This window comes from Nylanderia fulva, unplaced genomic scaffold, assembly GCF_048542155.1.
Source record: "Nylanderia fulva isolate GAGA-0341 unplaced genomic scaffold, ASM4854215v1 Scaffold73, whole genome shotgun sequence".
In the NCBI taxonomy this organism is placed as follows: Eukaryota; Metazoa; Arthropoda; class Insecta; order Hymenoptera; family Formicidae; genus Nylanderia; species Nylanderia fulva.
The window spans coordinates 113,246-137,518 of record NW_028190841.1 but is presented as its reverse complement, the minus strand read 5'-3'; the positions used below and the strand labels follow the sequence as shown (position 1 = coordinate 137,518).

General features: G+C 31.0%; 3 protein-coding genes across 3 annotated transcripts in view; all 3 read right to left on the bottom strand.

Moving 5' to 3' along the window:
* Nucleotides 1-17,756, bottom strand: part of eve (segmentation protein even-skipped) — a 36,506-nt gene extending 18,750 nt beyond the window's left edge. Inside the window, exon 1 of the mRNA XM_029309970.2 lies at nucleotides 17,578-17,756. Within this exon, the coding sequence (XP_029165803.1) occupies nucleotides 17,578-17,633 (56 nt within the window). The 5' untranslated portion in view covers nucleotides 17,634-17,756. The remainder of the gene's footprint in view (nucleotides 1-17,577) is intronic.
* Nucleotides 17,757-17,977: 221 nt separating this feature from the next.
* Nucleotides 17,978-20,097, bottom strand: zetaCOP (COPI coat complex subunit zeta). The gene is made up of 5 exons (XM_029309941.2): nucleotides 20,010-20,097; nucleotides 19,202-19,447; nucleotides 18,998-19,131; nucleotides 18,847-18,937; nucleotides 17,978-18,149 (listed from the first exon to the last, which is right to left on the bottom strand). Exons 1-5 carry the CDS (start codon nucleotides 20,025-20,027, stop codon nucleotides 18,102-18,104), a joined length of 537 nt encoding a protein of 178 aa, XP_029165774.2. The 5' UTR covers nucleotides 20,028-20,097; the 3' UTR covers nucleotides 17,978-18,101.
* Nucleotides 20,098-20,145: 48 nt separating this feature from the next.
* On the bottom strand, nucleotides 20,146-24,217 carry Sqor (Sulfide quinone oxidoreductase). The gene is made up of 9 exons (XM_029309926.2): nucleotides 23,672-24,217; nucleotides 23,368-23,523; nucleotides 23,175-23,283; nucleotides 22,873-23,097; nucleotides 22,589-22,789; nucleotides 22,312-22,521; nucleotides 22,045-22,231; nucleotides 21,625-21,871; nucleotides 20,146-21,517 (listed from the first exon to the last, which is right to left on the bottom strand). The coding sequence occupies exons 2-9, from the start codon at nucleotides 23,451-23,453 to the stop codon at nucleotides 21,457-21,459; spliced, it is 1,326 nt and encodes a 441-aa protein (XP_029165759.1). The 5' UTR covers nucleotides 23,454-23,523; nucleotides 23,672-24,217; the 3' UTR covers nucleotides 20,146-21,456.
* Between the last annotated feature and the right edge of the window lie 56 nt (nucleotides 24,218-24,273).

The following is a 24,273-nucleotide window of genomic DNA, read 5'->3' as shown; positions in this document are numbered from 1 at the left end:
AATGACAACAATTTCAAGTCAATTTTATCTTACTCTTTCAACATTTTATATATATTTTATTGAGAAAGAGTATAGGATTAAAATCAAAATTTGTTTTTTTTCATGAACGATATTAGAAAATTAGAAAATATAAGAAAAATTGAGAAATATGAATATAAGAGATATTGTATTTAATATTGAACTTTTATTTTTAAAATCTCGTATTTAAACAAGATTTTATTTTAAAAAATTAATATTGAATAAATCATGTGGTTTACACAGACTTTTAACTGTAATAAACAAATAAAACTTTCGATAATCGATTTTTTATAAGTAAAAATGTAAAAAATAGTAACTTCCGTAATATAATATTTTAGCATATTTTAAAATATGAAAATAAATCAATATATGATAATAGACAAGTATATTTATGAAAGAAATATAATTGGCCGAACGAGAATCCAAATATCTACACAACTCAATTTTTATTAAATTAAATTTAAAAAATATAATCTATATACTGCATATATGCTAATCGTAAGAGAAAAAAATACGTATTTCATGTACAATTTTCAGAAAATAGAGTCTTCAAAGAGCATTTGATGCGATCCATTTACGAGTCATTCGTAATCAATTATTCTTACTTGCTCACGAATTTAGGGTGCTGCGGATGAGAACGGATATAACTCAACACATATGCAACACACATGGATATTTCGTACGATTAATTCGACACGCGCGACGTGGCGCACAATTAAACCAATTATTAGCGAATATCTGGAAATTAGCGTATCACACGTGTGCGGCGAAAAGCGGTTTATATCGAACCAACGAAATGTAGTTTTAATAGGCAGACGTCGATGGCTCTGCTATCGAACCGCCATCACCGGTTATGTACCAGGGACTTTTTAAACGATAAATTCTCGAATTAAAGGTATTATTGGCATTTACCGTAGCAAAACCGTAGTGTGATTGTTTAACTATCAGTCGCTATATTTTTCAGAACAAATTGTATCAAACATTTTCATCGCAATCTCGAATAATTTTTTAACGATAATATTAACATTAAAATATAATAAAAAAAATTTAATAATATAATTTAATAATTTAAGAATAATAGAACAATAACACTAATTTACAGCCAAAAATTATTTTAAACCAGACAAAGTGGTTTTTTATAAATTTTTGGATGCACTGAAAACGACGCCGCAAACCAAAGTTTACTAGCACGTCAGATTTTTAAAATATAATTGAGATTTAAATAATTAAAAAAAAATAGTTTTTATGATATTTAAGATTTTTCGTAAAAAGATTAATGTTATCTGAAAAGTCTGATCAAATATCATAAATAAATTATTCATCTCCTATAAAAAATACATTTCTTTTTATTTCAATATTTTACTTTTTAGCCATATGTTATAAAAGATGTCATGACAGCTGAGAACTATTCATATGAAGATGCTCCCAAGAAAAGACATTTTTTTGGAAAGATTTTTTTCTTAGGAGCATCTCCATATAGTTTCCAGCTGTCATCTTTCATTTTTTTTAATATAAAAAAAGTTTTTTTCCAGAATTGATTTTATCATATTATGTGTTCCTCTTTATAGATCATAATAAAAAAAAAAAATAAAAAAAAAATAAAAAACATTTTTTTGAACATGCATTTGCTTCGAAAAATTCAATTAAAATGAGACACTTTATATAAATATACATTTAGTGGAATCTATCGTGATAAATTACATTATGTTTATTAATGCACTAAATTATAAATTTTATGAGTATATATAATTATGACTATCATCATAGGTGGAATATTTTCTATCTCAGCAAAACTCTATATTTATTAAATCCTTTCTAATATGACTAAAAGTAAGATAAGTCGTATAATAAAAGCCGATAAGTAGAAATTTAAAAAAGCATTTTATAAGAGATGAACAATACACTTATGACATCTAATTAGAATTTCAAAATAATTACTTTTTTTCAAAAACAAAATATTCCTAAATATCACACAAAAAAGCAATTTTTTACATATTATTAATAAACCTCAATTATTTCGTAAATCTGAAATGATAAAAGTTAGATTGCAACATTGTTTTCAGTGTTAAAAAATCTATAAGAAATATCTTGTCTAGAGTAAATAATAAAAAAATAATTTAAAAAATTTTATAAACTAGTGCAATTAATAGTAATTTAATATTTTAAAATATAATAACAATATTAAAATAATGCGCGACAAAATATGTTTCTCCCGTTTAATTTGAAGCCTAAAATCATATAAGTTATCGAAGACCCCCATAAAAATCCTAGTATCGTAAGATGTTTCGTCATATGGATATACTTCAGGAGCGCTTCTCGTTGACAGGGGAACGCCTCGATTTCCTTATCTTCCGTATCGTACAACTCGCAGCTACTCTTCAACGCTCTCCAACCATCGAGAGAGCTCGTTGCTCGACGATTTCACGGATCCGCGCGAGTATCATCCCATATCCGTCGCCGAAGGGTAGGGACGGGTGTAAAATATATGTATCATAAAGATGTAAGATTGCGCGGCCATTGTCGCGGTGTCGATCTTTTTTTTTTTTTAGGGCCATATTAGCGTGCGTGCCACCGTGCGCGCATCGCATCATCATCAGCTGATGTTAAGCGGCGAGATGAAAGGCTCTTTGCCGGTGTCTCATCTCTATTGCCGTCTTCCCGTCTTCCCGAAGGATGGGCTCGAGTCAACTCGAATAGTGCGCAAATATTAATTTCACTCCAATCGTCGCTTCGTTGAAATGGAATACATAAAGATTTACGATTTAATTTATTTTATTTTATTGATAACTATAAATTATATAGTTACTTTGGAATAATATTTGTAAAAAGAAAAATTATTGAAAAAATGGTTGAGATTTTTTTCTGTAATAGTTATACAGAGATTTTGTTTAATAAAAATTTTTTAAATTCAATAAATTTAAATTAATTATTATAAGGGAGGCTTCAACCCCTGCTGTCGTAACACAAGTAATCTCTATTGCCATATGTTAGCCTGATGCTATATAAAAGGATTTTATATCTCATCCCTTCTCTACTCTATAGAGTTCATAGTCCATGACGCGTGGAGATTGGTGAAATCACACTAATTGAGAGAATCAAACATCGTCCAACGATGAGTGTTGATATCGATTTTTCATATCGAATCAAACACACATCACGGGTCTTGTTCGATGTGTCATATAATTTAATCACCCTGCCTTCGGTCAAGTAGATACATCTGGCTGCTAACGATGATAAACACTCGTCCTGCATTGAGCGAATGGTGTTTCTTGGGACAATATATATTCACTCGAGAGTGAACGAAAATACTGCAATTAGTAACAGAATTAAGAATCTTACAAAAAATTCGAATTTGTTTGCACACACATGGTTTCAAACTCTCTATTGCGTCGAAAAAAAATAGTAAACTCGATCATGGACTAATGGACAAGATAGGTTAGAAAAGATCACACAAGAATGTGATGAAATTTCTGGTCTTGTTTTTTCTTTTTACAATTTTTATATATAGCCATTTCATTGAAAACATCTTCAAGCACCGTTAAAATTAGTACAATTGATTTTTTTAATTTGAAATAGAAGATTTATTTAATCCCCCAAACGCTCCGTTTCTAGAATCCGCCATATTAAATCTTATATATTTGTTTTTATTTTTTCAAACTTTTAGTGAATTAACAATTGGAATATATTGTATGTGCCTGGATGTATTCTTTTTATCTCTACGAATTTTTTAAATATTATTATTGTTGTTGTTATTGTTGTCGTCGTCGTCGTCGTCGTCGTTGTTGTTGTTATTGTTGTTGTTATTGTTATTGTTGTTAATATTGCTGTTGCTATTGTTATTATTATTATTACTATTATTATAGTTATTGTTCGAATCGTTGAAACATAAATGTCATTGATAACCGCGAAAGATCTGCAATTTTCGTTCGTATTTAGATTCAGGTTGCAATTTACTTCATCATCAATACGTGTCTCTAACCTTTTTTCGGTGAAGAGTTTTAAGATATCTTATAGATAGAAGAATAAATATATTTCATTTATCCTGTTTACGTATATTTTTCGAGTCCCGGAGAATCGATCGTGCGAGAAACTGCGCTAAATTGACGTGAATTCCCCAAGCCGCGTCCTCTTTGCACTCCCCCGCGCTGCTAATTATAATATAATTTCCACGTTAATGGCGTACCTGCTTATAGCCGCCATCATAACCCGCCGGGGTTTGCGAGGCAAAGGAGGAAGTAAAATGGAGAAGGATGGATCGCGGAGCATGTATTCTCCGAGCTTTAATACGGCGCCTGAGTTTATAACCGAGTTAGCGAAATCGGCTGCTCCGCTTATTCCACAAGCGGCGAGGGAAAGGGGGGCAGAAAGCGGAGGGAAGAGGGGGAATAACAATGCTAACCGGCGGGAGGGGGGCGACGAGGAGTGGGGAGGAGAGTCGGGAGTTTTGATTAAATTAGGGGATGATCGCGTGAAATTAGAGACATTAAATTCCATTCCTCGTTCCATCCCGGTGTGCGCGCGATTTTCCACGGTATTGTTATGTTTTCGAAGATTCGATACGGCTCGTGTGTGAAGAAAAGAAAATTCGGGGAATCTCCGAAATGTCCTAAAAACTAGGTACCTATAGACAATTCAGGTATCGAAATAAAAGAATAAAATCGTTTTTACGAAATTAGACAATAGAAAAAGTATTTACGATACTATTTTGATATTTTCGCACAAACATAAAATATTGTGAAATTAGAATATAATGTTAATATTAATGAGAATTTGTTCATAATTATAGAGTATTGAAGTTAATTTAAAAAAATGTTTATATTCAAATTTATGAAAATATATTTAAAATATAAGACAGAGGAAAGCATGTTAAATCATTCCATCTATAAGGTCAATTTTAAAATTTCAATAAAACTATCAAAGAAATAGCAAATTTTTTTATTCATTTAAATCTATAGTTCTTTGTCGACAGTGATCAGTGTTGTGCTTAGACGATTCTAAAATTAATCAAATAAAGATGAGATGAAAATACGTAAATTTATCTTAGATAAGATAAAGATGATTTTGTTTTAAATATATCTGAAAAATAAAATTATATGGCAATTTATCTATAGATAAATTCCAGATAATATTGATTTTTAAGATCGCTTATGTAAACACAGTTATAAAAAATGTAAATTATAAAAGGGATATAAAAATATTCATATTTTTATTTCTAAGTTTTTATTGCTTAACTGTTCTACTACTTAAATATTTTTATGTGCTCTTTGACTCTAAATTAAATTATTTAAACATTTATTCTAGATAATTTAGTAAAGTAACACTTTTTTTATCTAAGATGCAGATATAAATAATATATATTTTTATTATCTATATAATATGTATTATCTATAAAATATATATTATCTATATAAAGATAAGATAACGCCAAAATTTCTTTTAGATGATCATCTATATAATTTTATTTAGATAACAGTCAACGATATATACTAAACATTAACACAAATTTATTATTGTTTCATATCGTAAATTAAATAGTATTTGTTATAATTTATAATACTTTGCTAAATTGTACCCATGAGTTTTTAATTCCTAGGTACCTCTAACAATAAAATCAAAAATTATAACAAAAATGAAGTTTCATCTTCTACAAAAGTTCTCAGTCTGCAACAAAACGTCGATAAGAATGTCATATTTATAATCATAAATTCTCTTTTCTATTAAAAATTTAACAAAAATACTTTTTGTATCATACAAAAATAGAAATAAGTATTATCTCAATATAATTATAAAATTTAATAATAATTTCTTCAGTCATACAAAAACGGTGCGTTTTACCAAATTTCCATTGCTCTGTCAAATTTATGAATTAAAACATAATCTTAAAACATTTTGCCGATTTTTCAACGCTTCCACATACAAAAAATTAATTAAAATTAAAATACGTTGAAAATATATTAAAATTTCATATGCTAAAAGTATAATGAAAGATATGAAGATCATCTTTTATCATCCTCCCTCCCCTCTCGTCATCTTCTATTTAAAATTTTATTCTTCGTAAAACGATAAATGATTTTTAATTAACGACATTTGTGTGCGCTTTAATTGCGTCGTAAGTAAATTATCGTGTAAAGTAAAACCCCGGAAAAGGAAAAAAGGAAGAAGTAAAACACGATGTCTAGCTGTATCAGTTCGTCGCGGTAATTTTTTTTTTTTACGGAAGCGCTCGACGCGACGTGATCGTTGTATGTTTTTTTTTCATAAGAGCCTAAAAAAGGTAAAAGAACAGGAAGCGGGAAGCGTCAGGCTCCTGCTGGGCGAAGTGCTCCTCGATCGGGCGAAAGATTTTTAAGACAAGCTTTTCAAGTGTGGCGCGCCTAATTGCGTTCTAATTCCGGCACTTGTCACTTGTTTTTTAATTGCCGCCGCTTAAACCGCCGGGAAAGCTAAAGTGTCGGGCTTTTTTTCAATACAATGTAAGAAAAATCTGCCGGAAGAGATAGAAGAGGATGGAAGCACTAATAGTTAGCGATTACTAATGCTATACTAAATGATCGTTTTATAGTTATATTTATAATTAATTATTTATAGTTAATATGTAGATTATATAGTTTATAGTTATAAAGTTATATAGTTATAGTATTTAGTTATAGTGTATAGTTATAATATATAGTTATAGTTATATAGCATATAGTTATCGTATATATAGTTATATATATAGTTATAATATAGTTATATAGTTATATATATATAGTTATAATATAGTTATATAGTTATATAATTATATTTAATATACAGTATGGTATAATCTCTAGTTATATGTATTCTAAATTATAATATATAATTTTATATAGCAGTTTAAAAAATTTCACGAGGATTACTTGAAAAAAAATGTTACAGTTGCACATGAAAAATTACATTATTTATTAGAGTTTTTATTAATGATGCGTGCATCTTTCTCAATAACGAAAAAGAGGATAAAATAAAATAATTTTAAAATGAATTGCTAAAATAATTTATAAAAAAAGCTCTGTTAAAAAAACTGGACGTTACAATAGATGTAGACGGTTACTCGGACAGTTTGCGAGAATGAATATTTCAATTTGTTATATTCTCTTCCGCGCATATATACCTCCGGGAATACAGGGTAAGAGATCGTTAAGGCGTTAAGAGAAGATCGAGGAGCTCTGGCGGCGAAATTACATTTTTTAATTATGGCCGGAGCAAGTTCATAATTGGTGCTCACTACGCGGGGGATGAAACTTATTAGTCGGCAAGGCTTTACCGCTACGGGGAATGTAACATGGCCGCCTTGCGGAAGGATATCGCCGAGGTCGACTTTGCCAGGGGCGCAGCCCCTGACTTCGAAAATAACTTCGAATATCTTGTCAGGCTGCGCGAATCGCTTATACGAAATTATTTCTTTTCTCGGCTAATTAATTCTTTTTATTTATAAGTATTATCTACTTTAAATTCATACAATAAAAATACAATAAAAATTTTAAATAAAAATTCCTATTTCTTATTACATATTCTTGTAGCTCATCTCAAGAGCTTTCTAAAACACTATAAAGTATTTTTTTATTCGGTATTTCCGAGTTACAAAATTCTTAAAATTTTTATATTGACCTTCAAATGACCTTCAAATTTGATCCCAAGGTCAAGATCAAGGTCACCGTCAGATAACCTCCTCTGAATCCTGCAACTTTTGTCTGAAACATTTTTCTCTACGACCATTCCCTGCAAAGTTACGAGGGGTGATAGATGAAAATGGGACACCCTGTATATATGTACTTCCAATCTAATTATTTTGTCATAATTTTTACTTAAAAAATTGAATTATTCTTAATTAATTTATCTACGTTTTCAATTTATTGTTGTCTATTCAAAAATATTCAAAGATACAAAGAGTTATCGTATTTATTATATGTATATACATATAAAAATATAGAAAAATATAGCACTTTTAACAAATAGTGTTAACAATTTTTAAAATAATATTCTTCATCAGAAAAAAAATCATTATTGAAGATATCTCTAAGAAAAGGTTAAAGTTTTATTTGCCACGCGCTAAACGCCGAGATTATTTGTGCGGATCTAGAATGATTGATAAAGTAGAAACATTCACGGAACCAGATGAGGGAGAATAGGAGCGTCCCTGACGCTAATCTCGAGTTAGATGGCAACATTTTCTTGTAGACACCGAATGTACGGATGAGCTCGTACAGCGCTTCGCCGTTACGATGTTCTAAGTGAACGTGTGTGTATATGCCTTTACATGTATGTAGATGACTGTACATGTGTGTGTGCTCCCTACAGCAAGGTCCAAGAAAAACCAAGGATTTATTAGGACCAAATTTCGACTAACAATAAGATTATATATAAGATTTTGTATAATAATTTGCAATTATTATTAATTAAAAGAATTGATATATTGTGGGTAACAAATAAACTTATACGGAGCATTCTGCACGTCATAATAAAGGAAAACGATTATGTACACCCCTAGTCAAAATTTTATGCTAACTTATTATGATTGTTAAATAATCATAAGTACATAAGAAATGTTCACAATGGTCACCATTTGATCGAAGACAATCCTTGCCATAGTAAAGTAAGGATTGTTGAATAATTTCAAAGGGTTCACCCGGACGATTTCAATTTATAATGTTAGAAGCATTATAATAATTCGTTAGGATAGCATCTCTTCGTTATCAATAGATTGTACACTAAACGTTTTAAAATAGGTTCTCATAGATAAAAATCTGACTTAAAAAATGGCGACCATTTTAAGCATATCTTACAAGTGTTCATTCACGTTAACATTATTATGATTATCTCATAATAATGTTAATGTAAACTTTGTTTTACTATAACTTTGCCACTCATTTTTTATTATAAATATAATATACAAGGTGTCTGACATACGGATGTCACATTGAAAATATATACAAGTAGATCTTGTTATTTGAAGACAATTTTTCCTCAGCAAAAATATTGAGGCATCAATAATTTTCGAGTTATATATAAACGATTGAAAATAAAGAATTTTTTTCGCAAACTAAGCCTTATGGAAATAAAATATTAACAAAACTACATTCTTCAATTAATTTCAAGTAAAGTTTACTTTAGTAAAATTTTAATTTAAGGTTTAATTATAAAGATACATGATAGCAAAAATTGGGAACATGCAAAAAATGATAATCTCCCTCGACATTTTTGCTGAAGAAAAATCATCTCCAAATAACGAGATCTACTTGTATATTTTCGATGTGACACTTTATGTCAGACACCCTATATAAATAGTTTTTCTTTATTTTGACTCGAAGAATACGCCCTAGAAGTGTGTCCAAGTATTTCGTAAACACCCTGTATATATATTTGTATGTGTGTGTGTGTGTATACTCTCTATATGCTCCTATCCGGCATGTATCTGGGAATATCGCTGGGGAAAGATCGAGAATTGGGGAGAGGGTGGACCTTGGCGTAAGGTGGTAGGTGGCAATAAGGCGCTGGGCACCGCGCTGTTACGATCTCTGATCTGGGCGAACACGTGTATATATTGTAGTCGGCGATACACCCACGCGAAACGCAATATGTATGTTGAATGGATCGTTGGATTCGCGCGAGCGTAGATACACCATAATACATCCTTATCGCGTAATAACAGTAGATAAGGGGAAAATTGTCTCCCGATTCGCGACAATCTTCTTTAAAGAACCTATTGTCTAGCAATTACGATAAATAAAATTATCTGCTAATAAAAAAAAAATTGATGCTCGGAAGGATGAATTACCTACAAACAAATGTATACGTGTGTCGTTAAATATACACAGAAATAGTATCTAACCTATATAATCTAAATATTATAAAGTAGAACGGAGTAAAGTTTAATTGATGAGAAGGAATGAATCAATTTCGAATTGTTTCGAAAATCGTCGCAAGCAGCAACGTTGGAAAAGTAAAGGCGTGCGCTACATATTGTATATAACGCGTATATACATCGAAACATCCAGCGGCCATGATGGCTCTGGTCTCTCTCGCTTATCAGCGCGGAGGGAAAGGAGAGATATCCGGTCGATACTCTTTGGAGAGCGAAGGGAGGAAGTCCCTTTCACCCCCCGGGCCAGCACAACGTGAAAACGGATAAAGAGGGGGTTGATTCACCACTCCTTGTTCGGTCCTCGCCGACGATTGGCTCTGGCAGCACGGAGGGTCGTGGGCGGCGCGATTGCGTCGAAGGATGAAGGAGGACAAAGCAGGATCTCTCGGGGTAAGAGAGACTACGGACCTAAGGATATACCTGTGGACACGGAGGGTAGCATTTATACTGTTCAAACAAAGAAAGAGAGGATGGTGAGAGATTAAGAGCGAGCAGGGGCTATAAGCGGATAAATTTCTTTCGCCTTGACTTGGTATTATTTGGCTCATATAAACATTTATTGATTGTACTATAATATAGACCAATTGTTACACCATGGTGTTATCTTAATCGGCCGATTAAATATAAGAATTACAAAAACTGCAGTTGGTGAAACTGACCCTCTATACTTTGACTTATGTCTGATATAGATTTAGAAAGATTGCTAAGTCGTTAAACGTCGTTACACACAAAAATATAAAGAGCGTGATCATACTCCGTTTCTGACGAGTTATTCTATATACTCTCTGACCGCATGAATTTAATATATGATTAATATAAATCTTGTAAGATTATATAACCCTTCTATGTTGATGAAGGGTTGCAGGTATCCAAAACAACTTTAAAATGGGATTTTTTTGGAATTTTTTTCTGTTTGAAATGAATTATTGTACAAAAAAATTACGAGATTTCCTAAAATATAACAGGAAAGAATAAAGAAATTGTTGCAGTATCAAAAACGCAGTTGGTGTCCGAGTATCCATGTATTGATGGAAAGATGAAAATTATGCGTTAAGAAAAGGGTTAATCCGAGATGCTAAGGCTAAATATCATAATTTGAAAATGTCATCTCGCTCTAAAAAAGCCCGTTTTTACTTGTCACTCACTAGATGAGATATAGATAAATGAAACTTAGAAAATGAGAAGGGAAGAGAGAAAGACTATACCATATGCTAGAACATATTATATCAGATAAATACAAGTGGTTGAAAAAGTTGACTTTCCTTTTGTATAACGCTGTTATCTTTCCATCTTCCCCTTCCCCTTCCTTCTTCCCACGAATCGTGAAACGCTATCATCAAGCATTCATAACATCTATATAGTATCTTCTCAGAGGATGTCGCCTCTCTTTTTTTATCTACTCAGAAATTATATAATTAAATTAAAATTCTTGCGTCTTTAATTATAATCTTGTTTTATAAAAATTTAACAATTAAAAAATAATTCAACAAATACAATTTGCGATTCAATATTTTTATCGTTTATATCAAGCACTAATTGCCTGGTAGCCAATCTAGTAGTTGTTAAATACTCAAATTATTCTCGTAATTTTTTAGTAATTACGCGTGTGTAATTCAAAAAATAAATCTTATATTAATTTGACTCTGAATTTTGTTCTTAATAAAGAAATATGCTAGTTTAAGAACGGAACTCTAAAAAGAATAAAATATTATTAACCAATTTGAAAAGTTTATACCGAAAAATACATTCCAGTGATCATGCTGCGATCGTAATAACCGAGTTTATTATCGTGTTGAATTGTTTTTAAGACACTCATGCGTAAAAACAAGCTAAAAGGAGACAAAAACAGAAAACGACAAAAAAATAAGCGATCTTTTTTTTCAAACTCTAAAAGATTTCTCTAAATACCATAAAATACTAACTTCGGTTGAAATTATTATAATCTAGTATAAATCAGAAATTATCTCCTCATAAAACACCTTACAATACATTATTTTGTTTTTTTGTTAACTGCAATGTTATTTTTTATATCATTATTTGCCGAAATTTGATTATTTGCTTAGAAGAATTAATCACTTGATTATTCGTTACTGTATATTAACATCATCAATGATCTTATGTTAACGAGAAAATTAAAATTCAATAAATTATTTTCATTAGTAGCAGTGTCTGCTGTTATAATATTAAAATTATATAAATAATCATTTAGATGAAATATTGACCTCATCTTATCTTTATATAGATAATAAAAATATATATTATCTATATCTGCATCTTAACTGAAAAAAGTGTCATCTTTATTAAATTAGTTAGAATAATGTTATTCAGATAATTTGGTTTAGAGTCATATAGCACAAAAATACTTAAATATTTTTATTAAATAGCAAAATTTAAGCAGTAAGCGATAAAAACTTATAAATAAAAATATAAATACAATATATATTTTTATATTTCTTACATATCATTTACATTTTTTATTTTATAACTGTGTTCACATAACCGGTCTTAAAAATAATACTGCCTACAAGTTATCTAGATGAATTGCCATAATCTTTTATATATATACCTAGGTATATTTTTCAAAAATCCAAATCATCTTCATCTTATCTAAGATAAATTTACATATTTTCATCTCATCTCTATCTAGTTAATTTTAAAATCATCTAAGCACTACACTGGTAGTTGTTAATTATGGCGAGCAGAATAAACTGCGAATTGTTTATAATTGTTCTATGCGAATAATTTTCCAACACCGGCGTGTCAAATTGAGGGACCGAATACGGTGGGTAGTCCGGACTATCGGCTTCGTATATAGCTATACTGAAAGAGAACGATGCGGCACGTCGTACAGCGGCCTCCGTTCAGCGGCACGTGCTGACATATGGGTTTTCGGGGCTTTGCTAGTATCTACTGAGGTCTTTGTTGCGGGGGTGGTAAATGGGATGTCATCGTGTTAAATGGTCCTGATGGTCGGGAAAGCAATGCCGATCCATTGAAAGGCTCCCGGAGCAATTCTTGCGGCTAATTCTAGCCGTTTATACGTTTAATTGTCCCTCTGCGAGGCCACCTGGACCACCACCGTTGGATGCGCGAAATGTTAGGAGCGGATTTGAGGATCCCCTTAACGGGGAACGCGTTTAACATCTCGAGCATGTGACCGGTCGCGACGCGACTCGGGTCTCACCTCGTCACTTCCCGCGGAGTTATTGATTTACGAGGGAGGCGTCTATCTCTTTCTCTTCCCGTACACCCCGACGCATTTAGGCACGGTTAATTCGGTTGGTCACCCGAATGGCCCGTCCGAGTAATTTATGTGAAAATCAAAGCGTTACTCTGACGCTTTAACCAGTAACGCTGTAACTTAACCTAACCTAACAGATATATCGGACCAAACAAATTCAATATCAACATCAGTCTTAATTAACACGGCGTGTGCCTGTATTTAATTATAAGCGATTTTTATGTCAACATTTGTTGAAATCGTCTTACATCCAACCTTTTCCTGAAGGTTTGAATTAAAAATGCAATTGCATTTAGATAGTTAAGAGCTAGTTTCACTATCTCCGATTGCCAACTGCTTAAAATTAACCACATTTACAGTAAGATGTCTATGCTTTGCGGTTATAGCAAGTCTTATATTTAATCGGCCGATTAAGTTAACCAGAAATGATAAAACTGGCCCTAACTTTGAAATTTGTAAGATTTGTAAATTTTGAAAGATATGTACAGTTAATTATAAACTTTGAATTTACTAGCTTAAATATATCTAATGAACAAAATGACGTCGTTTTGACGTTAATTTGCTACTTGGGGAGGATGATTGCGAATTATTTTAAATGTCTTCGTTTTATTTTAATCTAGCTGATAGTTGAAGAAGGTTGTTAAAACACGTTATTAATATTACATAACACGATCGAGTTATTATTTTAAAAATAATATACGACGAAAGAGTCGGAAAAAAGCACGCGCGCACAAAGCTCCGAAATTAATCCCTGTTGCAGTAGTAAGAGGAAAAAGAGATGTCTCTCGTCAAAGTGTCGTCGTTATCAACGTACTATTCGTCCCTCACTTGACGGGTCGTAAATCGTGTATCGACAGTCTGCGCAAAAGCGTGAAAAAGGCAGTGAAATAAAGAAATTAATGAAGTGCCCAAAATTAATGGAGTTCGAAATTCGAAATTCTAAACTGTTACAAAAAAATAAACATCAAACTAGAAATTGTATGTAACGAGAAAAGAAAAATGGAAAATAATATTATTTAAAAAAAGAAACAATCCAATCATTAAAATATAAAATTATTTTACAAAATTATTTGAAGATTAATCTAGTCTTTTTTTAATAAAATCATCCTAAAATGTATGAATAATTATGTGCATATATTGAATATATTGATATACATATATTGTATATACAGTTATGTACAAAATAATAGCACCGCTTGAAAAAATGAGGGGAATTTGTATGTTTCCTCCATCATGTTTAACTTGACTATCTAGGATTAAATTCTGATTTTTGTGGTCTTCGAACAAATTAACGAATACCAGGAAATCCTTGAATAATCATTTTTTGATGGTGGAGGAAATATACAAATTCTCCTCATTTTTTCAACCGCGTGCTATTATTTTGCACGTAACTGAATATCCATTCTCCAACGAGTCCAAGTGTTCTTCCTTTAAACGCTCTTTCCATTTTCTTTCTTGTGCGATTTTTATTATTTGAAATTTTTTCAAAAAATATATAAACTTTTTTTTACTAATAAAATAGTAAATATTCTACTAAAAAAATTTCTCACTAACATAGAATATGTAAATGAAAAATATAGACATATGTAACAACAAATGCGGAGGTAATGATTAAAAAAAAATATATATATGTATATGTATTTTCTTGATAATCTCAATTTCTAAAATAATTTTAAAATTATCTTTTTCAAATAACGTGTCATCACAATTATTTCTCAAAAATTGCTTGTGTTTTCCGTAATAAATAATAAATATCTTTAATCAATCATCGACGATATCTATGATATGATAATTAGACATTAATATAGGTGAATAGGCGACATTAATAAATGGCAAAATCGCTAGGCTGCAGAATAAGTAAGCAATTAGCGAAACGAGAAAAGGAGAGAGGTGATGAGAAAAATGGTCGGACGTCGGGCTGGGCGACGGATTGCGCCGCGATTTCCCGGAAAATGAATGCTATAAATAAAGCCGGCCGGCCAATAATTCCGTCGCGATCGAGCGACGAGAGTTTTTTCATCGGGATCGCAAGAGAGAGAAAAAAGCAGGACGGAAGCGGGAAGGGCAGGATGAGAGAGAATGAGGAGAACAAGGAGTATAAGAAGAAGGGGTGAGGGAGAGAGAAGACGTGAGGAAACGCGAAAACCTCCCCGAGCAAAAGAGGGTGGCAGGATGGAAGGAGGAGAGACGTGTGGCGCGCGTTCGGGCAGTTTGTAATCAAATTTAAAATTCCCAGCGCGGAGGAGGCTGATGAAAGAGTAACCAACCGACCCGATCGAAACGGGTCGTCCACGGGGTTCGTCACGTGACGCCGAATAAACGGGAGGACGCCGATGCTCTCTTCCGCGCGAAGTCTCTTCGCGCGCGCGTCACTAACCCTCTGCCTCTTCCCCACTCATCCCCCATCCCTCCATTCTCTCTCACTCTCGAGCGCTGAATTTCCCCAGGGGGCGGTGGGCGCCGAGATGGTACGGAGGCCGTATAAAAAGTTCGCCATGGACGAGGGGCTCGGCATTAGGGAGATAGGGGGGGTCGAAGCGAATATAATTTCAATAAACTCGATACTGTAATCGCGTGAAAATAAACCTCGTATATATATATATATATATATATATATATATATATATATATATATGTATATACCCATACAGCACAGATTATTGCAATTATATTGCAGCAACGTTGCAATGTTGCAAGTTGCAATACAACATTATAAAGACATTGCAGAGATATAAGTGCACAAAATTCCAGCACACTTGTAGCAACATGACATTAATATTTCGGAAATATTGCATGTAATTCAAATTCTATAATTTATATATTGTAATATATATATAAATTAACTACAACGTATTTTCATTAATGATTTATTTACATTTATATACCTGTATATGCACTATTAGTTTATGGTTGCAATAACAATGCATTATTGCAAACTCATAACATATTGCAATATTGTTGTAATATTTTGTTGCAATCTTCCAAAAAGCGGACATTTTAACATTGCTGCAATTCAACAGCAATGATGTAGCAACATTTTGCAGTGAATTTGCAATATTGCAATATTGCGGTGAAAGATTGTTGTAATGTTTTTGCAATCTATCGGTGCTGTATGGGTATATATATCCCACACAACACAACAAAATTGCAGCAGCATTGTGGCAACATTTCATTTGCAATATTAGAACATTGCATAAACATTGTGAAATGTTGCAGCAAGATTGCTGCAAGGTTGCAGCAACGGTAAAATGTCCGCTTTCAGAAATATTGTTCTATAACATTGCAGCAATAATGCAATAAAATATATATGTAATATTGCTATTAGATTATTGGAAATGTGCCAAATACATGATCGGACTGAATGTACCTAATATTTTTTGCGTGAATTTTATTTTCATAATATTTCTGCAATATTGCTATGCAATGTACAATATTGCAATGTTGTTGCAATATTGCTACAAACTTGTGTGTTGTATGGTATATATGTATATATATACCCAGATAGCCACAGTAATTATTATGACATCAAAATGCATCATTTTGATGGCAAATGATGCATTTTGACATCAAAATGATGTCATAATAATCCCATACAGCACAGATTATTGCAATTATATTGCAGCAACGTTGCAATGTTGCAAGTTGCAATGCAACATTATAAAGACATTGCAGAGATATAGGTGCACAAAATTCCAGCACACTTGTAGCAACATGACATTAATATTTCGGAAATATTGCATGTAATCCAAATTCTATAATTTATATATTGTAATTATATATACATATACCCAGCAAACACCAAGTTACAGCTATATAATTGTTAGTTGTAATTTCCTACTCAAAAATATAATACGTGTATTATAACAATTATATTGTTGAGTGGAAAATTACAACTAACAATTATATAACTGTAACTTGGTATTTGCTGGGTATAATACTGTAATAAAATAATTTTTTTGCAATATTGTACAATAAAAGATGTTAACGATAATCAATAATTTTATTATCTTCGAAAAAGCGGACATTTTAACATTGCTGCAATTCAACAGCAATGATGTAGCAACATTTTGCAGTGAATTTGCAATATTGCAATATTGCGGTGAAAGATTGTTGTAATGTTTTTGCAATCTAACGGTGCTGTATGGGATTACTGTGGCTATCTGGGTATATATTTATTCCCGATAAATGTTTTTCCGTGTTCATATCGCATCGGGAGATTAACTTTCCGATGTAAACTATATATGTATTTATATTAAATGTATATGTACACACATATATATGTATGTACAGGGCATATGTGTATTAAAACTTCTTGACTTAGAATGACACCAAGAATATACATAGTTTCAGTATGGACATCACGCTGCGGGACATCCTGTACATGTAGTGTGTATATATATGTATGTAAAATCGAAGAATAATAATATTTTAAACTCACGTGAAGATGTCATGCTTCGTAAAACTTTCAAATGCTGTCACAGTAAGGTCACACATAGCTTCGTATAGGAGCGATCAACTCATACCCGACAGATCACGCTTAAAACTAAACTGAATATATCGCCGAATGATTTTGTGGTGTGCGAAGTTGTCAAAGATTTAGAAAGAGTTCGAAAGAAAGAGGAAAACATAAAACGCCATCGACCGAAGACAAGTGTCAAGCGTATACGATTATTCAGATGCTTACCAGTTTATGATAATGAATTCTGCGCACGTACCTGTATTTTACTGTAGATAAAGTAGATCTCGCTATTCGCATCGTCTCTCTTCATATCCCAGTTCTGCATCGATGAAAAATAATTAATATAAGTCAAGCAAAATAATCAATAAGCAATCAGACATTTTCGTTAAATTATAATTATATTTTTATTTTATATGATGATGATAATAATAAAAATAATAACAACCTTTATAATATACATATATTGCAGATATATCTATGCAAGATTTATACACATAAAAAATTTATTTTAATAATGACCACTTAAGCTGTTCTTTAGCCGATTGCAGTACCTGAAACAAAAAAAAACTTGTCATAAATAAATATATATAAATTATAACGCGAGTAACTAATGAGCTAATAAGCTAAAGTTACTCGCGTTTAAATAATCAAAATTTTTTAATTCTTTATATAAATTATCTATAAAAAAATTCTTATCATATATGTATACATATAAATCATTTATATGACCTAAATATATATATAAATTAAATATTTATAAACTTTCAGTCTTATAATAAAAATGACAAAATATATATATATATATATATATATATATATATAAATTATATATAATTTTATATATAGTGTCCTAAAATTATCGGACCACCTGTTAAGGGGAGATTTCTAAGATTATTTAAAGACGATTTTTCCTCAGTGAAAATGTCGAGGAATGTCACACATTTTTTGCATGTCCCCAATTTTTGCTATCAGGCACATTTGCAGTTAAGTCTTAAATTAAAATTCTGTTAAAGTAAACTTTACCTGAAATTAACTGAAGAATGTAACTTTAATAATATTTTATTTTTATAGAGCTTAGTTGACGAAAAATCCTTTATTTCCAATTGCTTATAAACTTGAAAATAGGTGCCTCAACATTTTCACTGAGAAAAAATCGTTTTCAAATGATTCCAGAAGAATCTACTATTAAAAGAAAATAAAATGGACCCTGCATATAATATAAAATATATAGAAAAATTATAGTATTACTTGTGCTACTGTTTGTTCCCCAAGTGGAATGTCATCCGTTCGCAATGCTACTCTTTGTACTACACTCGATGCGTCCGCATCCAGAATTATACTGAAAAAAAAATACTCCCTTATATAACTTCAAAACTTATTAAATAATAATTCTATTTACCCGCCATCACAAATCTCATCCATCGCCAGCATTACTATGTCCAAACTATCCAATACTGCTCTCTTCTCAACATTCTTCCGAAGGATCTGACTAACAGAGTCATACAGGCAGTTGAGAACACTCATAAGAATTAACTGAAATCAGCCCAGAATAGATATTAGATAATTGTGATTGTGTTTAAAGTTATTTAATGATTATACAAACTTCGTTCTCATGCGAACTGCCCATAACGTAGAAAAACAAGTCCACGTTACTTCTGTAAACACATGTTAAACCATCCAACATAATAATCTCAGCATTCGCCCTGTGTGTTTTACTAAACAGATTCTTCTCGAAAGTTTTTTGCTCCTTTGATGTTGGAAATACATTCTTATCGTAATACTTTGCCAGAATTCGATTGCCATCGTTGTCCAGGATGGCCATTCCCTTAACCGTGTACAATGTAGGTTCCTAAATTAATTATTAAATTCTTAATTAATTTTAAATAGTTAAAAATTAGTTAATTAATTTATCTAATAAATAAAATTAGGCATATTCATACATAAAACATACACACGTACCCAATATAAGTATAAATATTGACATATTTATGTATATGTCTAATGCAGTATATAAAATTATGAGATTTAGAATAATTTTAATGCGTTTTTCAAATTATTAACAACTTAATTTTTGCATTAAAAATAAACTGAAAAATGAAACAAAATAGAATAAAAATTAAAAGAATTTTTTAAATTGAAAATCCAAACTCTAACTTTATAAAATTATTAATTTTATAAAATTAATTATGTATAATACATATACACCTAGGTTTTATAAGTTGAATGTTTTTCTTTTAATTCTAGCTGTCCTTATAATCAATGTAAGAATAATTAGGTTATGTTGCACAAAGTTTCAATATTCACTATGGTTTATGCTAGAAACGCAAGTTTATCACTTTTACCGCAAACATATGTGTAGCATAAAAGTTTCATAATTACAGAATCAGTTGACATTTATTTTAAAAACTTACCAAAAGTTGACCATCCATGTTTACGTTAGATTCTTGTCAAACTCTTCGACCGATTTCGCTCGACGTGTTCAAAAAGAAAAAGACCAAAATGCGGCTAAATATAAAATTTCCCTAGGATTGGCAAAAAAGTTGCGCATACGCAAAAATTTCTTTTATTTATATTTTTTCAAAATATATAAATTCCTTCTATATACATTATTAAATTTCATTATTACAAAAGACTTTATACGAGAAATAAACAAAAAGAACATTATCTACATTTATACATATACATATATACCGTGTCCCATTTTAATGTCCCACCCCAAATAAGTTTATTTTTGATTGTAAAAAAAAAAAAATGTTTCAGACAAAAATTGTGTGATTTTGAGGTCTTAAGGCGGTGCCATTGGTTTGACCTTGAATAGTTACTTGAAAGTCACGTAAAGGTCACCTTGAGGTGAGGAGATCTTGTCTTATAACTCAAAAAGTACTTGAGATAAAAAGGTTTCATTATAGTGTTTTGGAAAGCTCTCGATGTCAGCTACAAGAATATGTAATGAAAAGTAGATGGTTCCATTTAAGAAATTGTTTGAAACATTTTTTTTCTACAATCAAAAATAAAAAACTTATTTGGGGCGGGACATTAAAATGAGACACCCTGTATATAGGATGATTAATTTTAATCACTCCAGACGAGTATTTCGAAAATTATGAGAAACAAGAAAAAAGTTTCAAACAAAAGTCTTTTGACTTCGAGAGGGAAATAAGATGGTATCATTGGTTTGACCTTGTATAATAATTTGAAGATCACATAAAGGTCACCTTTAATTTCTTAAATAAACCAACTATTTTTTATTGCACTTTCTTGTAGTTTATCTCGAGAACTTTCCAAAACACTATAATAAAATATTTTCCTCTTAAGTACTTTTTGAGTTATTAAGGTTTGAAGTTAACAATTTTTTAACATAAAATGTAAAGTATCTTGTAAAATATTCAGTTTTCGACCTTAATACTTTTATTCATAGAATAATGAGACCAAATAAATATTTTAAAAAAATATATAACTTACAACAATGCAATTTTTTAAAAGCAACTATGTATTTTCTTTACACCAATTGATTGGTCTCATTATTCCGGACATAAAAGTATTAAGGTATAATTATCGAAAATGAATATTTTACATTTTATGTCAAAAAATTGTTAATGTCAAACCTTAATAACTCAAAAAGTACTTAAGAGGTACTTTAGTATATAGTGTTTTGCAAAACTCGAAATAAACTACAAAAATATGCAATAAAAAATCTCTCATAGTTTTTGAAATATTTGCTTGGGGCGATTAAAATAAATCACCTTGTATGATAATACATGTTAGAATCATGAAAAGCAATACTACTTTAACTTTTAATTAAAAAGAAAGGCACCGGGCTTATTTTCTCCTGAAAATATTTTCTTTTTACTTCGAGCACTAATCACTCTTCAAGAGCTTCGTACACTTGCGAAATAATTCTGGCCCATTCCAATAACCCCTGCAAAGCATTGATAATGTAAAGATTTAAATTCTGCATGTATCCATTTGCAATTATATCATTATTTATTTATATAAATTAATTAAATTCATATAAATTAATCTTACCTTAACATCAAGTACCAGTATATAAACGGGAAGGCATACTTCTTCAGCAAGAATGTAAAATAAAATTCTTTGCCTTGATTCACCGGAAAAGTCTCCATAGGCTGCAAATTGTAGTCAAACTCTGCCAGAATGCATTTACCATAACCAGTGACCAAAGGACATGATGCGTAACCATTGTAAACCATTGTCATTGGTTTACCAGTTAAATCATCCATGATATTCTGATACAATACCTTTCCCTGTGCAGCTGTACAACAAATATTATATTTATAAAATGTATACATATAAAATTTTATATATTATATACATATATGTATATAATATATATAATCTTTAATGTACAATCTTTATATATGTTATTATTTATTATTTATTATTTTATATATTTTATATATATTATATTTCTAGAATATTTTTTACCTATTGCAGCCATTGTTTTAGAATTCGGAGTATTTGTGCAATCACCTAAGCCAAATATATTTGAATATTTGATGTGTCGCAGCGTTTTAGGGTCAACGCAAAGAAATCCAGCTTCATTAGTCAATATTGGGTGTTGTTTCAAAACTATAGGAGGTCCCATCGGAGGCGTTACATGGAGAAAAGAATACTAGTACAATAGTAAAAATTACTAAAATTTATCATATGTATTAAAATAAATTGTACTATTATTTCAGATAAAGAACATACGTCTTGTATCGACGTCTCTCCCGGCGAGTTTAATTTCTCAAATGTGGCCTGTCTCTTATTCGAGTCTATCTTCACCAGGTTCGTTTGAAGATTAACAGTGATATCTCTATCCTTACAAACATTCCAGAGGGAATCGGCATATTTTTTCACTCCAAATATAACAGGCAATGCCGTATTATATACAACGTCAATGTTGTTACGTAAATTGCGCTTTAAGTAAAATAAATGAGAATTCCTCGTCTGAATTAATAATCTATAATAATTTTCAGAGATGTACCTTGCGAAAGTAATCCTCGGCAATGTAAGCAATTTTTTGTGGCGCACCTGGGCATTTGACTGGTGTATTCGGAAACGTGAATATTGCAGTTCCTGATTGAATTTTTTTAATTTTCTCATAAACTTGGGGTACAGTATCAGGCCCATAAATAGAGCAGATCTGTGCATCGGGATCATGCAAACTCTCTACCAAACCTGGAATCTGTTAAAATATTTGTATTATTGCATGAATGTTTAAATAATCATACATATATCAATGAATATTACTATTTTACTATATCATACCTTATCCCAGTATAATTGCAAGCCCAGCGCAACAATCATAATGTCATATTCTATAGTATCTCCATGATGGGTCAATACTTTATTAACATCCGGTTGGAACTCAACAGCAGAAGCTTTCAGCCATTTTGCCTTCTTTGGCAGAACATCTTTCATATACTTCCTAGATGATTTGAAAGAACTGATGCCACCACCGACTAAGGTAAACAAGGGTTGATAATAATGAACCTGGAAAGATGACTTTATTATTAAAATGTACATGCAATTATTTATATATAATATATATCTGAATTCTTTTGACTTACATCGCTGGGTTCCAACACAATAACTTGCCCAGGTTCATCAAATTTTCTTGACAGCTTCGCAGCCATCGAGCAGCCAGCAGTACCGCCTCCAACCACCAAGATTTTACAGCTAAAAATAAATAATGCAATAAATTAAAAATATATCTCAAACATGAATGGCACAGTTTACTTTTCTATAAAACATTATACTTACGTATGATGGATTTGCCTGTATTCATGTCTCCCCAATACTCTTCTAGATAATAATGTAAGATTCCATGACAACAGTGGATGAAACATTGTGTATCATAGAAGTTAAATATGTGTAAAATATTCTTCTGTGTGTAAAATATTTACAAGCATAACAAACCTATAAAATATTTTCAAAAATTTTAATATACCAATAATTTTAATACATTCTATCAAGTGGATGGCAAAAGAAGATAGCGTAAACTCCAGATTACATGACAAACATGTACAGTGTGATAGAAATCATCGTGAATTATAAATTATCTTACCTATAAAACATCTGTATCTGTTATTTACATATTAGATGTTTGAATGTATTTATTAATTGTTTTTCGACTTTTTTGATACTAATTTTTTTGCATTTAACACTGATTCTTCTTTTCTCCTCTTCTTCTTTTCTTCTTCGAAGTATATAAGGTCAAAACACAGAAAATTATAATTAAGTGAATTGTTTTGTAGTTCTAGAGGTTAAAAATCTCTCCACAACTCTCAATGTCCAGAACTCGTGATAATAAACCTCCATCCAAATCAGAAAAAGAATTAATCAAAGTCTCCCTCGATGTTTACATTGCGATTCTTCACGAATGTAACATGATATATTACGTATCGGAAAAATTACACGACCTTGAGAAAAGAGTTGATCATAAAGATGACGTCATTTTGCTACTTGGGATACCACAAATTAATTTTAAAAATAATTAATTTCAATATAATTGCAAGATGAATCAATTATCGATGTAGAATAATATATATAATAATATTTACATATGTAATTTTTTCGACATACTAAAAAAGAAAAAAAATTAATTTTCTTTAAAAGAAACTCAGAATCCTACAAATCCATCACTAATCTGCGCATGCGCATTTCCGA

What these genes read in the sequence shown, in the direction of transcription:
- zetaCOP (XM_029309941.2), bottom strand. An exon ending in GCAGTTCGCATGAGAACGAA is followed by an intron (nt 19,132 to 19,201) that starts GTTTGTATAATC and finishes GGCTGATTTCAG; the next exon opens with TTAATTCTTATGAGTGTTCT. An exon ending in GATGAGATTTGTGATGGCGG is followed by an intron (nt 18,938 to 18,997) that starts GTAAATAGAATT and finishes TTTTTTTTTCAG; the next exon opens with TATAATTCTGGATGCGGACG.
- Sqor (XM_029309926.2), bottom strand. Translation starts at nt 23,453, where the DNA reads ATGTTTCATCCACTGTTGTCATGGAATCTTACATTATTATCTAGAAGA. An exon ending in TACAGGCAAATCCATCATAC is followed by an intron (nt 23,284 to 23,367) that starts GTAAGTATAATG and finishes ATTTATTTTTAG; the next exon opens with CTGTAAAATCTTGGTGGTTG. An exon ending in TTGTGTTGGAACCCAGCGAT is followed by an intron (nt 23,098 to 23,174) that starts GTAAGTCAAAAG and finishes TCATCTTTCCAG; the next exon opens with GTTCATTATTATCAACCCTT.